General features: G+C 40.8%; 1 protein-coding gene across 1 annotated transcript; it reads left to right on the top strand.

Annotated features, from left to right (window-relative positions):
* Positions 1 to 8,537: 8,537 nt before the first annotated feature.
* LOC120930557 (gastrula zinc finger protein XlCGF17.1-like) lies at positions 8,538 to 9,443 on the top strand. The gene has a single exon (XM_040341732.1). It carries the CDS (start codon positions 8,538 to 8,540, stop codon positions 9,441 to 9,443), a length of 906 nt encoding a protein of 301 aa, XP_040197666.1.
* The last annotated feature ends 6,637 nt before the right edge of the window (positions 9,444 to 16,080 follow it).

The following is a 16,080-nucleotide window of genomic DNA, read 5'->3' as shown; positions in this document are numbered from 1 at the left end:
TTCACAGGGGCTACTTTACTAAAGTAAAAGAATGTTTACTTAAAGATAATTTTCACTTAATTACAGTAGTCAGTTTTTTTGGCGATTTTCTTTTATAGTTTCAACTTCTGATTTGGCCAACATCACACTTCCTGCCTTAAGCCGCTGATGCGATTTTCTTTACTACAACTACGGGTTGCAGGAAATGAAATCACTCAATTCCCTTAATTGATGCAGGAATTTCTCCCATGGATCTATTGTGTACTTCTGGCAGGAGAGGGGGCACAGTGACCCATCCCTGCCAGAAAAAAAACAGGGATTAATCCATTTAATTAAAAAAATAAAAATGCTGGTTGAACCCAAGTTGATCGATAAAGCAACTTGGGTACAATCAGGGCTCGAGTCCTGCGGGAACGGCGTCCCTGCACTTTTTTCACAGCAGGAACGCTGTTCCCTTTGCAGGACTAGAGCAGCCTTGGGCAGCCCCGAGCTGCTCTGAGCCGATACTTCACTAAGCGGCATAGTGAAGGACGGCATCCTCCCCTCCCTCAGTCCTCCTCCAGCAGCCGCAATACTATACAGGACTGCACCTGCCAATCTGCAGCGCTAGATTCCCGCTGCAATACTGTCATTAGCTGCTAGAACTGCCATTGTCCTAACAACCAATGACATCACCTGTGCTCCACAGCCTCTTCAGCAAGTTCCTCCGCCTGGCTTTTGCCCCCCTGCTCCTTCGTCAAGCTTTGCACCTTATCCCTGCCTCCAAGGACTTATCCAGGTACATGTTTCTACTTTGTGATGGCTCACAACTCTGATGGGAAACTCTGGGGACACTCGGATGGGCGGCTCTCTGATGGGGATACCTGCTCTCTGATTGGTAGCACTCTGATGGGAACACCTGCTCACTGATGAGGGCACTGTTATGGGGACACTCTGATAGATACATTGGTGGGGGGGCTCTCTGTTGGGGGGGCTCTCTGATGGGGATACCTGCTCTCTGATGGGGGGGCACTCTGAGGTGGGGAATCTTGGGTGAGTTCCCACACTTTTTTTCCCAGGACTTGACCCCTGGGCATAATCAGCTTGCCCATACATAGTTAGAGTCTCAGTTGTTGTCTGCTGAACCTTCTGAGATGCAAACTGTCTTTGGCCGGATTTACAGTATCTCCATTCCCTGGATGAGCAATGGCTGGTGAAACAAGTGAAAATAAAGAACAAAAATATAACTAATGCAGCCACCACATGTAAGAACTGTTAAACTGCGATAGAATACATTTTTGTGTATGTCTTTAATATTGCTTTAAGCTTTAAAAAATGAAAATAAGTTAATAGCCTTCATAGAGCCCATCCTGAGTCTGGAGTCCCCGGTACAATCACTGTATATTTCCAAATTGGTAAAATGTGTGTAAAGGAGTACAGAGGACTTAACACCAACATATAAACTTGACAGAAATTTGACAGAAATATATAATCTAAATGTAATACAGAAAATTAGCAGAGCTGTGTCAACTGAAAAGGTTATCTGTACCACAATATTTTCATTGTTTTGTAGTAATAATCAGTTCAGATTCATACAATGTACCATACAAGCATTGTGATCTTTAACCCTTTGATTGAACAGACAAGGGGAGATTTACTAAGAACGGTGATGCTGTGCATAGTAACCAATACATTTTCTAGATTGTATTGTCAAAGCTTAATTGAACAAGCTAAATTTAGAAGCTGATTGATTACTATGTACAGCTGCACCAGATTAGGTGTGAACCAAAATTTGTAAATTTCCCATATGTCAGGGCTTTATAAAAAAAGGAATAAGGCCCCGTACACACGGCCGAGGAACTCGACGTGCCAAACACATCGAGTTCCTCGGCCAGTTCAGTCCTGGAGCTGCCGAGGACCTCGGCGGGCTGAGTTCTCCCATAGAACAACGAGGAAATAGAGAACATGTTCTCTATTACCTCGCCGAGGTCCTCGACGGCTTCCTCGGCCGAAAGTGTACACACGGCCGGGTTTCTCGGCAGAATTCAGCCAGAAACTCGGTCGGAAGCTGAATTCTGCCGAGGAAACTGGTCGTGTGTACGGGGCCTCAGAGGTAGATACATGTATTCTGATATTGTCCCTCCCCTTTTATTAAAATTGTAATGACTTTGAGTGGAAGCAATTGTCCAATAAGATTACAAGACACATGCCCTTTGTTAGGTAAATTAAATCCTTTTAGCAAATCAAAAGCCGTTGCATGCTAGAAAATGGTCATGAAATGTATATAAGGTGAGACAAAGCTCAGTCAGTACATTGGATTTTAAGAAGAAAAAAGGTTTCACTGAGACGTCTCTATACTACACCATTCCAGGTAACTTTATATTTGATAATTGTACATTTGTGTTACATGTTTGTATTTTTTATATTGATAATTGTATCTTAGGATGTAGTATTGACTTTTAGAAAAACACTTTTGCACTTGACAATGTTTTATATAAAGTCCATGAACTGTCTAAGTGAACAAAAAAATATATATAAATAGTTCATAAATGGAGAGCAAAGGAAAAGAAAAAATCCTTCCCGATCTTCAATAAGTGCTTTCACCACACCACAGCTCAGTTCTGCGGTATTGACTGTGTGTACCCTTCGTGGAGAGGCTCAAATAGGGTGAGAGACCTGTCGCAGCGCGAAACTCAATGGATCTTCCTGTTAAAAAGCCATTTTCCGAGGGGACTAAACATAGAACTGGATGTGAATTGCTTCATTAGCAATGCCTAAATTATGAGCAATAGATTTGAGACATGCGTTTTTACATATATAGGATGATCATGAGCTATGTTTATATAAGGGGGCCAAACAACTGGGCTACCCGTCATGATCAGAGTTTTGATGAGTGCATGCATATGGGGATGATGTAGTACACCCACTTACGTCTAAACCAGAGCATTTATTTGTTTTACTAACGTATATTTATACACATGTCATTTACAGCTCATGGCCCAGTTTATTATCTTTTTCCAGTATTCATTTTAATATAATGTTTTTAAATAATTTTAACATTTTTAAAAATATATGTATTATTTTATATATATTGTTTATTCCTATTAATATCTTTTAACTAATATTTTTATGCATTTTTAATATGGATAACAATATCTGCAACTCTTTTATATACAATTTTTAAAATATCATTTATATTTTGTATATACACTTATTGTCTAGAGATGTGTTTGTAGATTTTAGAGTGCTATATAATATATATTTTATATATGTATACATGTCATTCATAACTATACACACCATTAATTGGCTGGCTCTTGTGCTTAAATAATGAGAGCCAATGTACTCTGTGTTTCTGAATTTATACTGCTATACTCTGTATGCATAGACCTAGAGGTAACTTGTGGTCATAGGGACATCCGAAAAGCTGACAGTCAGCAATATTTGGTTTTCATCCCTCCATTATGGAATACACTGCAGGCAGGTTGAGTGTCATACCCCAGTTTAACCATCGGGGTTAGACATTACATTCGATACTAGGCAGTGGGATGTGGTGTAATACACCAACGTCGCCACTGAGGGCCTCCACCACGTTGGAAGAATGCCAGCTACAGCGTCATGACGATGATGCTGCTCTGATTGGATGAGCGGATCAGCTGCATGTTAGCATGGCTGGGAGGAACGTAAGTCCACGCAGCTGCAGCTTGTTAACATCAGTAGGCACGCATCAACACAAGGGGGGAGGGAGGACCCTGGCAACTATATAAAGCGGCACTAGACAGCTGGTAAGTAACCCCATGAAGAAATCATTTCGATGAAACATGTCGGGGAGTGATTACTGAAGTCACAACCGTACACCTAACTTTCTAAGCTTGAACGTGGAATGGTCTAATCTGCCACCAGCTCAATTACCTAAGCAGCAGCTCCAGTACACCTGCACAAGGGCTGTGAGTAACACTTGGGCTATTCGTTGGTCCGCTGTGACCACTAGTTCACCTGGAGGATATCTTTATTTTTTGTTTTACACCGTGTCAGTTTTTGGATTTATACACTGCTTGTAACAAGAGTTACCTTTGTGAGTGCATTCTTTGGGAGATTTGTAGTGTGTTATTAAAAGTTGTGTTACAGTATCACACTATTGTGCTCTCTTTTTCTTATTTGCATATGGCTGTTATCTTGGAGTTTTCTTTTTGCTTCGGATCTCCATCTGTTTAACTGAATGCTCCACTCTATATGAAAAGAAGGAGTTCTATCAACTAAACTGAGGGGGTCAGTTAACAAGCCTGTGTGCCTAAACACGAAAGTGTCAGGCCATTTGTTGCGGTGAGTTTGCATTTCTGATGGGTGGTGGAAGCACGCAGTCACTGTGGTGTGGTGAAAGCACTTATTGAAGATCGGGAAGGATTTTTTCTTTTCCTTTGCTCTCCATTTATGAACTATTTATATATATTTTTTTGTTCACTTAGACAGTTCATGGACTTTATTTGCCAACCTGGTATTTTTTGATGCGATTTTTGCACGGATTTTTGGACACTTATATATTGACTCACTTAGAGGGTGGATTATTTATTTATTTTTCACTATGTCACTGTACCAATATTATATTTGTTGATTTACATTTTCACCAGTTTTTTGAGCGCTGTTTAATATCACATTTGGCACCTTATTTATAATAGGTATCACTGTATTTGCATATTAACTATTTTGGATTCTATAATTTTTAAAGCAGCAGCTCTTGCATATTTATTAATTTATTCATTTATTTTATAAATATCACTAGTGTTCACATTTATTCTCCAGCTACGCGCAGTGAGGGTGGCTCACATTAGACGGCCCTTATCTCCACCCCTTTTTTCTAATGTTTTATATAAATTGTATTAAACATTGGTAGATATCTTTGTTTTTTTTTTGTTTACATAGAATTTTTAGGTTTTTATTTTCTCTCTCAAGGGGGTTATTTTACTAAAGACATAGAGAATGTTTACTTTACTAAGAAATTTTTTACTTGGCATAGTGAATGAGATGAAGCTAGGTAAAAATACATTTTTCAAAGATTACCCAATGAGATGCAAGTAGAATAAAACAAAAACAAAAAAAGGAATTTTTCTTGCTCTTGATTGGATGATGGAAGTCAGCAAGGCTTCCCAATATTTACTAGACTTGTTTACAAAGCAAATTTTCTTTTAGCTTAGCTTGAGGTGAAGCTGCACTGACTTCCACCACCCAATATTCACTAGAATATGTGAAAATTCACTATATGAAGTGAACATGTGCAACCTCTTTAGGAAAACAACCATACTGTATTGTCTTTTGTTGCTGTCTTTGTGAACAAACAGGCTAAAAATTAATTTTTCAAAGATTACCCAATGAGATGCAAGTAGAATAAAACAAAAACAAAAAAAAGGAATTTTGCTTGCTCTTGATTGGATGATGGAAGTCAGCACAGCTTCCCCATATTTACTAGACTTGTTTACAAAGCAAATTTTCTTTTAGCTTAGCTTGAGGTGAAGCTGTACTGACTTCCACCATCCAATATTCACTAGAATAGGTGAAAATTCACTATATGAAGTGAACATGTGCAACCTCTTTAGGAAAACAACCATACTGTATTGTCTTTTGTTGCTGTATTTGTGAACAAACAGGCTGAACTAGAATATATCTAGGATAGAAATTGTATCACTCAGGCCTTGGTTACCTAGTGTGAATGGTGAATATTATCTCCAGGATAAAAAATATTGCTACAGAGTAATGTTACAATTTAATAATAATAACAATAATATAATATGTAATATTTTGCATCGTACCAGACATTAAATGTGGTGACTGCAGTTTTTTTTTAGGGGATTTTTCTTTATTTTCACCTTGTGATCTGACCAACAATACACTTCCTGTCTTAAGGTGGCCATAGACCGAGCAATTTTCTAGTTGGTGTTGATGGGTAAATTTCTCCCATTTAGCTATTATGTTCTTCTGGTGTGTAAAAGGGCTCAGGGAAGCCATTCCTGCCAGCATAAGGCCTCGTACACACGGCCGAGGAACTCGACGTGCCAAACACATCGAGTTCCTCGGCCAGTTCAGCCCTGAAGCCGCCGAGGAGCTCGGCGGGACGAGAGCTCCCATAGAACAACGAGGAAATAGAGAACGTGTTCTCTATTTCCTCGCCGAGGTCCTCGTCGGCTTCCTCGGCCGAAAGTGTACACACGGCCGGGTTTCTCGGCAGAATTCAGCCAGAAACTCGGTCGGAAGCTGAATTCTGCCGAGGAAACTGGTCGTGTGTATGGGGCCTGACACACAGTGAATATATGCTGGTTGTACCCAAGTTGATTGATCAAACAACTTGGGTACAATCAGCTTGCCCATACATGTTAAAATCTCAGCTGTTCCCTGCTGTACCAGCTGAGATTTGAACCGTCTTTGACCAGATTTACACTGTATTCCCCCCTCCACTGGATTAGAAATGAAGATACGATTGGACAGCAGCATTGTGAGTCTGGGGAGAGGGTAGTGTTAAGCCTTGTACACACGATAGGTTAACCAGAGGACAACGGTCTGAAGGACCGTTGTCTTAGATTAACCGATGAAGCTGACTGATGGTCTGTCATGCCTACACACCATAGGTTAAATAACCGATCGTGTCAGAACGCGGTGAGCTAAAACACAAAGACGTGCTGAAAAAAACGAAGTTCAATGCTTCCAAGCATGCATCGACTTGATTCTGAGCATGCGTGGATTTTTAACCGATGGTCGTGCCTACTAACGATCGGTTTTTGACCTATCGGTTAGGAATCCATAGGTTAATTTTAAAGCAAGTTTTTTTTTTTTTTAACCTATGGTTAAATAACCTATGGGGCCCACACACGATCGGCTTTGACCGATGAAAACGGTCCTTCAGACCGTTGTCCTCTGGTTAACCTATCGTGTGTACGAGGCCATATGGTGCATTAACAGAATTAGGTGGACTTGACTAACAAGTTAAAGATAACACTTTTTAAGCAGTTACAGATTTTCTTTTCTTTTGGGATAAAAGTTTTACACACATGAATAAAAGCCAACCACTGTAAACACCCCTGTAAGTGTTATATGGTTTATCTCAACTCTCAGCTGCCAGGGAATTTAAAAATACCAGGTTTACTGGCTGGTGAAACAGGTGAAAATAAAGGACAAAAACTAATGCAGTCACCACATGTGGGAACGGTTAAGCTCTGATATGATATGCTTTTGTGTATGGCTTGAATACTGCTTTGCGCTTTAAAAAAACTAGAAAAGTTACCAGCCTTCATAGAACCCATCCTGAGTTCCAAATTGTTAAAGGACTACAGTGGACTTAACACCAACATATAAACTTCAAATTTTACAGCAATATGTTAATAATTCATAATATACACTTAAAATGTAATACAGAAAATGTACAGAGCTGTGTCAACTGAAAAAAGGGTTATCTATACCACAGTATTTTCATTGTTTTCACTAATAAATAATCTGTTCAGGTTCATTCAATGTACCATCCAAGCATTTTAGTCTTTAACCCTTTGTAGAATAGATAGGGGGAGATTTACTAAGGGCCCTTTCACACTGGCGGATCAGTAATGATCCGCCTCCGTGTGTCCGCTTTTCTCAGCAGGGATCCTCCGTAAAATCCCCACTGAGACGTTGGATGACAGGGCGGTCCCCGCACACTGTGCAGGGACCGCCCTGTCTTTCCTCCGCTCTACCCTATGGGGGGATCGGATGAACACGGACCGTATGTCCATGTTCAGCCGATCCGATATGCCAGACGGAAGAAAAATAGGATTTTCTTCCATCCGAAAAAGCGGAGCTTTGCGGAGGAGGGTGATTACGGGTGTCAGCGGATGGTCAACCCGCTGACACCCGCAATCACATAGGAACTAATGTATGTCCCGTTTTCATCCGCAACGGATGGATGAAAATGCGGACATATGGTCCGCACATGTGAAAGGGGCCTGAGGCTGGGTTCACACTTGTCCGACAAACGGTCCTACATTGGGAGCCTCATGTAGCATGACGTGTGAAAATCAATGTTTCCCTATGGGAGCCGTCTTAACTGGTCCTACACAAGTCGGTCCGACTTTGAAAATGCTCCCTGTACTACTTTTGGTCCTACATTGATCCTACTTCAACCCATTGAATATCATTGAAGTCGGACCAAAGTAGTATCCTGTTCATGAAAGTAGGATGGATGTAGGACCAATGTAGGATAAATGTAGGACCAATGTAGCAGAGCAAAGTAGGATGAAAGTAGTGTAGTAGTGTGAACCCAGCCTGAGACTGATGCAAACAGAATCTAGTGCAGCTGTGCATAGTAACCAATCAACTTCTTGTGAAAGCTAAATTGAACAGAATTTAGAAGTTGATTGGTTACTATGCACAGCTGCACCAGATTCTGTGTGCACCAGTCTTAGTAAATCTCCCCATTGTGTTCAATTTGGGTTTAAAAGTGCAAATGCTCTTTAAGATTTAGATACTTTTAAGATCCTTTTTTACAACTGGTAAAAACGAACTACTATTTAAGACTTATTCTGAAAATATTTTATAGGTTAACAGATCCTCATCAACATACAATGAGTCAAGTAAGAGACAAGCCGTATCAATGCTCTGAGTGCCAGAAAAGTTTTAATTACAAGTCAAAACTCAGCATTCATCAGAGGAATCACACTGGAGAGAAACCATTTACATGTTCGGAATGTGGCAAGTGCTTTTCACAGAAGACATCTCTTGCTAAACATGAAATGATTCACACAGGAGAGAAGCCATTTTCTTGCTCAGAATGTGGCAAATGCTTTTCACAGAGGTCAGATCTTCTTCAACATGAAAATATTCACACAGGAAAGAAGACATTTTCTTGCTCTGAATGTGAAAATGTGTTTTTATGGAAGAAATCGCTAATCATTCACCAAAGGGTTCACACAGGAGAGAAGCCATTTAATTGCCCAGAATGTGACAAATGCTTCAGTTCGAAGAATAATCTTATTTCCCACCTGAAGATTCACACAGGAGAGAAGCCATTTAAATGTTCAGAATGTGAAAAGTGTTTTTTACGACATGCTCAACTTACTTCACACCTGAAGACTCACACAGGAGAGAAACCATTTAAATGTTCAGAATGTGACAAATGCTTCGCACATAGTCATCATCTTGTTGAACACCAGAGAATTCACACAGGAGAGAATCCATTTAAATGTTCAGAATGCGGCAAGTGCTTTTTACAGAGGGCAAATTGTGTTCAACATGAAAAGATTCACACAGGAGAGAAACAATTTTCTTGCTCTGAATGTGAAAAATTGTTTTCATTGAAGAGATTACTAATCGAACACCAGAGAATTCACACAGGAGAGAAACCATTTTCTTGCTCAGAATGTGACAAATGCTTTCGTTCGAAGAATAATCTTATTATCCATCTGAAGACTCACACAGGAGAAAAGAGAGCGGTTTTAAATGTTCAGAATGTGGCAAGAGCTTTGCACTGAGGGAATATCCTAATCAACATAGAAATATTCACACAGGAGTGAAGCCATTTTCTTGCTCAGAATGTGAACAACTATTTACATGGACGTCATCACTAATCAATCACCAGAGAATTCATATCAAGGAGAAACCTTACCGATGTTCAAAATGTGACTGTCATAACTAGGTACCTGCCCCCCCCCCTCCCAAAAAAAATGACATGCCAAATGTGCCATGTCAGGGGGTTAGAACTCTTTAAACAGAAATTCCACTTTTGGGTGGTACTCCGCTTTAAAAATGACAGTTCAAGTTTTTAAGGTTAAAGGTTTGTGTCTTTTAGGCTTGAAAACCATAGATTTTTTGGAATATTGAACAATTTTGCAAGAAGATCTCACGCTTGTGACATTTTTCCAACAAATCCACATATGACCCATAGGAGGGCAAAAACTGTGAAGGATATGTTAATCCATACCCATTGCATTAAGAAGCAACAAATACATTATTAGGTACAGTTTACACTTCCGGTTCATAAATGTGTGGCCATTGTAAGGCTTGTGTTTTCATGGTTAACAAAGTATTTCAGGACCTTAAGGGGGGAGACAGTTTGAGATACAAGATTTCATAAACTGTGCTACACTGCATTGCTAGATAAAAAAGGGGCCATGTGCATTTTCTATGTATAATCAATTGGTTGCATTAAAGCAGGGATATGCAATTAGCGGACCTCCAGCTGTTTCAAAATTACCCATCATGCCTCTGGGTGTCATAATTGTGGCTGTCAGAGTCTTGCTACGCCTCATGGAACTTGTAGTTCTGCAACAGCTGGAGGTCCGCTAATTGCATATCCCTAAGTAAATAGAAAATTATTCAGTGCTGGAAAACAACACACAACTAAATAAATATACACAAAATATATATGCAAGCCAGCACTAAAGGTAAATTCAAAAAACACCTCAATAAAATATACAGTGAAAATAGTGCAGCGCAAAATTACATAATACTATAGTATAAAATAGAAAGAAAGGCCATAATGTGCTCTGATACAATATACATAGTCCAACAGTAAAGGTAGGTGCAAAAAACACACAATCCAGGAGTGATGTTCAGGAAAGAAGAAACCTCCACCATATGGAAAGGATGGCCTCTCACCTTAATACCCAACCCAACAAAGGGTCAATCAGCATGAATATAGCACAGCAAGCTTCCTGTTCTCAGGGATGTCAGCAGTATGTAGAGAAAAGATCTCACAACAGCAGCCAGATAAACGAAAAAGATGGAGCATTCAGGGCATGTAAAAAAGGAAGAGGAAAATCTAGTGCTCTCTGAAGCCAAACGATCGTTTATTATAATAAGACAAAAAACAACTCACATGTAAAAGCACTCTCAACTGAGTGCTGAAGTAAAGGCATAAAACACAGTGTATCCGATCGTGATACACGAGAAAGCGATCGTGGGTGACGTCGTGCGTAGCCCCTCCCCGTCGTACGCGTTACATCCCGGTGGACAGGACTTCTTCAGCGTGGAAGAAGTCCTGTCCACCAATAAACAATAAACAATCGTTTGGCTTCAGAGAGCACTAGATTTTCCTCTTCCTTTTTTACATGCCCAGAATGCTCCATCTTATTCGTTTATCTGGCTGCTGTTGTGAGATCTTGTCTATACATACTGCTGACATCCCTGAGAACAGGAAGCTTGCTGTGCTATATTCATGCTGATTGACCCTTTGTTGGTTTGGGTATTAAGGTGAGAGGCCATCCTTTCCATATGGTGGAGGTTTCTTCTTTCCTGAACATCCCTCCTGGATTGTGTGTTTTTTGCACCTACCTTCAGGCCTCGTACACACGGCTGAGGAACTCGACGTGCCAAACACATCGAGTTCCTCGGCCAGTTCAGCCCTGAAGCCGCCGAGGAGCTCGGCGGGACGAGAGCTCCCATAGAACAACGAGGAAATAGAGAACATGTTCTCTATTTCCTCGTCGAGCTCCTCGTCGGCTTCCTCGGCCGAAAGTGTACACACGACCAGTTTCCTCGGCAGAATTCAGCCAGAAACTCAGTCGGAAGCTGAATTCGGCCTTACTGTTGGACTAATTATATTGCACCAGAGCACATTATGGACTTTCTTTCTATTTTATACTATAGTATTAGTATGTAATTTTGCGCTGCACTATTTTCACTGTAAATTGCATATCCCTGCCTTAAAGGATAAGTTCAGCTTTCTACAACAAATAATAAATGTACATGTTTTTGCAGGTAAAAAAAATGTTTTTTTTATTTTTTGTAGTAGGGGCCTGTAAAGCATTGCATCAGCAATCAGGAGATCGCTGATGCCATGCAGGTCTCCTGCACACGGTCAGTGTATAAGCTTGCCCATGCATCCCGTTGCTTTTCGCTCACAGGGAGACTCCATAAACGAATACAGTGCTCAACAGCGTAGTGGTAGTTCATTGAGAACTACAAGCTGACAGCAACTAAGGCTGTTGGAACTTGTAGTTTTCCATTCACAGAGCATGGTGAATGAGTGATGCGGCCAGGCGGGTGGAGTCCTGAACAGCCAAATAATTTTTACATTTTGACAGCTGGTGGGGGAGAAGATCCCCGCTAGATGTCAGAGTGGTGGGGTCAGGGGGAGTGGGGGCTGGTCCTTTCATAAGATGTTACATGTTACACCCTGAGTATGGGTTTAAAATGTAACATGTTATGAAAAATTTACTTATCCTTTAAGTAGATGTTTGTAATTAGGTTCTGTAGTAAAAACAATTCTGAGAGTGTCCTAATTGTGTGCCAATTTTGCCTCCATAATTCATCTTCCATTGTGAACCCCAGTTCTTTTCTATGTTTTTAAAATTTTGTAGAAATATTGATTTGGTGGTATTCATGAAAGAAAAATAGAAACCTGCGCTAGGATATCAGAGGTGAGAAGCTGCTGCCTCCCTGAAAACTGTCCCCCAAGGGGCAGAAATGGATGGTGGATATAATGATAGGGATGGTGGCGCTGCTTATATAAGCACTATAAAAGGAGCTAGATAAGGGGTATATATAATAACCCCCTGATAGAGCGCTGGGTGTGCAGTATGTTCTGATAATGCTCCTCAAAAACTACAGTCATGAAAGTCCGCAGCTCGTAAGTGCTACTGATAGGATGATAGAGTACAATATCCTCTTATGTACAAAATATGCTATTCAATGCGCTAGTATATAGTATATGGCATTCTATACCTAGGTAGCTATATATGAGGTATCAACTGCAGATAATATAATCCTGATAATATACCCTTGCTATATAGCAACAGGTAGATATAACAGGAATACAGCTAGGTGCATAAATCAGATACAAATCAGCCCAATCAATCATACACGCCTCTCCTTAGACTAAAACTGTCCGGGCGCGATAGTAATAGGTGGGCTCCTGCCCCCTTTGCAGAAAAAAAAGGGTATTACTGTAAGCGTGCCCCAGATGGTGCAGTAAGTGGACTAAGAGTGTACACTAATTATAACATCTATATATAAAATATAATGTCCATCCTGGGGAAGAAAAACCATTGCACAAACTGTCAAATATATATATAGTTCAACATTCTTCTTTCTGTAATCGAAACCATAGGGAAATGTACAAGGGATCTTGATAGATTGGTAAAAGTCCAACAGACAGGCGGGTGTGAAAGTGGTGCCTCTGTCACACAACTCCGAGTGCTCCCGGTGCTCCCCTCAGGCTACCCCACTCACCAGATAGAAGTCCCCTCTTGGGGTAATCCGCATGTATCGGGGGTTCAGGAAGCCACTGCTACTAGATGCTGCTGGATCCCTCCTCCAAGCGTATATGGTGCTGCTATAGGTCCGGATGGTGTAGTTCCCTTGGTCCCTCGGATAAGAAAAAAGCACATACGGGGGGCTCCGATGGTGTAATAAGGTTTTGACAGCTTGGTCTTGTAAAAAACACTGGTTTATTCAAAAGGTATGTGGATGCAAGCCACTCACAAGAAACATATAAAAAATAAAAAATAAAAAACTTATAAAAATATGGCAATGTCCGCACCTGCTGGCTGGTATTGAGGTATACGGGCTAACTGCCAGTAAAACGGTAGTCCCCTGAAGGCAAGTGGGCAGAGGACACCAATTATTAAGTAAAATAAAATAAAGAGGATAAGTAAAATCACTCGTAGCTAAATTGGCTGGCTTCAATTCGCCCTAGATGTCAGCTCAGCCTAGCTACACAGAGTGATGGCGTGTGTGTCCTAGGTAGTGGCGTGCGTTCCAGCCAAACCACCTCTCGTACACCCGGAAGTGACGTCACACGTACAGGCCTGACGTACGTTTCGAATTTGCTGTTCGTCTTCTGAGGCTTGTCAGCGTGGCGTCAGCTGTTGTTATTTATAGGAGTCGCAGAGCAATGTTAGTGATCCCTGCCCCCGGGGGATATCCAATCACTACACTCCGTCCCCGGACTTCTGTCCAATGGGGATGCTCTAGGGAAGGTACAGTTTTTTACCCCGGGAAATATCACCGCCGCTCTGCGTCTCCTCCTCTTGTCATAATACAAAGTTCCCAGTTCAAACACTATGCTATCTACATACAAACGGAGGCCATATGCACCAAAACAAGAAACCAATTGCTGTGTGTCCTAGCATGCATAGACCTCGGAATGGTATTTCTGTCATCTTTATGCATATAGATAGATGAAGTGTTGCTCATTATGAGCAGATACATTAGGTTTAAGGTTAGGTAAATACAGATTGCTACATTTAGTGACCACCAGGAGTGTGGGATATTACTGCGTACAGCTAGGACCCAAGACTAATAGGTACCATCCACACAGGTACAATATGTGACTGGGGGGTCATAATAAGGAAGATATAGATCGAGTGAAATCTCGACGGGAAGAAGGAAGAAACCAAGTAGAGGTCCGTATATGTCATATCCTGCACCCATCTAATTTGTCTTTTATTTGTAGAGGATGGGGGCTCACACACAAGGGGATAGTCCCATAAGGAAGTTGTGCGAAAGTGCGTCCGATACGGGGTGGCCGGGCAGTGGGTCGTGTGCAGTTATGCTATATTAAAGCGGCCTACATATTGGGACCAGTTGTTACCCTGTGCCGCCCCAATGGCCGCGGTGAAATATCATAATCCCGCGTGTACATTATTTTAGAAAAAAGTAAGGAATAAACATAAAACATCTTATGTAAAAGTGTAGGTGCATAATTTAATAGGGTGAGTGAAAGATAGTGTGTATGGAGACTCTAATTCAGAGTATTGCCTTTTATTCCAATATGTTGGAAGGCGGTGTTTATATCCAGTCTACACTAAATGATAATATCGTGTCTAACTAGGTGATTAGCACGCACCCAATTGGGGTGCGTAGAGACCGTGAGGCAAAAAATATATATAGTAAAAAATACATAAATAAAACTAGAAACAAAGTGTAATGCATGGGCAGGTGTGGTGTCCTACCCAATGCCTGTAAGAATTATTTCCCAATTTATCCATGGTGCATTATAGTGCTTAATGGAAAATACATAAATAAAACTAGAAGCAAAGTGTAATGCATGGGCAGATGTGGTGTCATACCCAATGCCTAAAGAGTTTGTTCAATTTTTCCATGATAAGTACATTATAGTGCTTATGTGATCACCTGTGATAAATATATATTGCTAGGTATGGTTAAGGGGTATATTCACCCAACATGTCAGGCAATGCATGTTGGTCCTACATACATTAAAGTGTGAAAAATGTTACCAGCCATTGGGCAATATAAGTGAAAAACATAATAATGTATGTAATCCTGAAAAATTAATAAAAGTGATACAGTGAGAGTGCTGGTACATGTTGAGATGTGTACGTCTCAATACTAGGGATTGGCCAGAAAGCAGTTAAGATCTATATCGACATTCAGGCCGTGTGGCACAAGAGTCCCTAACCGGTAGATCCAGCTTGTTTCATTCTGTGATACTGCTATTTCTTTATTGCCTCCCCTCCAGTTGTCCTTAATACTGTCTATGCCATAGAATATAAGCCCCGAGGGGTCTTTCTGGTGTACTTCTTCGAAGTGGCGGTATAGGTGATGCTTAGAGGACCCTTTCTTAATGAGGTTTATGTGCTCCCGTATCCTAACCCGCAGTTCTCTTGTAGTTCTACCTATATATAATAGGTGGCATGGACACTCAATAGCATATGTAACGTGGGTAGTATTACACGTTATCAAATTTCTGATCTTATACACTTTGTGGTCATTTCTTGATCTAAACTCTGTTTTCCTGCGCGGTTGCTGTTTGCTTTCTCTACACGCTAAGCACATTTGGCATTTGTAAAACCCCTTGAGGTCTGGGCATATTTCCACCTGTTTGGGGGGATTAATGATGTTGTGCACCAGATGGTGTCGGAGAGTGGGTGCTTTTCTATAGATAAATGTAGGCTTGTTGGGGAGGACCTTTGACAATATGCAGTCTTCCTTGAGGATAGGCCAATATTTTTTAAGGATACTTTCAAATTCCTTGTACTGGGAACTAAAGCCAGTGACAAAGGAGCATTCATTTCGTTTTTGGTTAACCAAAAACGAAATTAATGCTCCTTTGTCACTGGCTTTAGTTCCCAGTACAAGGAATTTGAAAGTATCCTTAAAAAATATTGGCCTATCCTCAAGGAAGACTGCATATTGTCAAAGGTC

Source organism: Rana temporaria, chromosome 3, assembly GCF_905171775.1.
Source record: "Rana temporaria chromosome 3, aRanTem1.1, whole genome shotgun sequence".
Taxonomy (NCBI): Eukaryota; Metazoa; Chordata; class Amphibia; order Anura; family Ranidae; genus Rana; species Rana temporaria.
The sequence above is the reverse complement of the archived record's forward strand: the minus strand, read 5'-3'. Positions and strand labels throughout refer to the sequence as shown.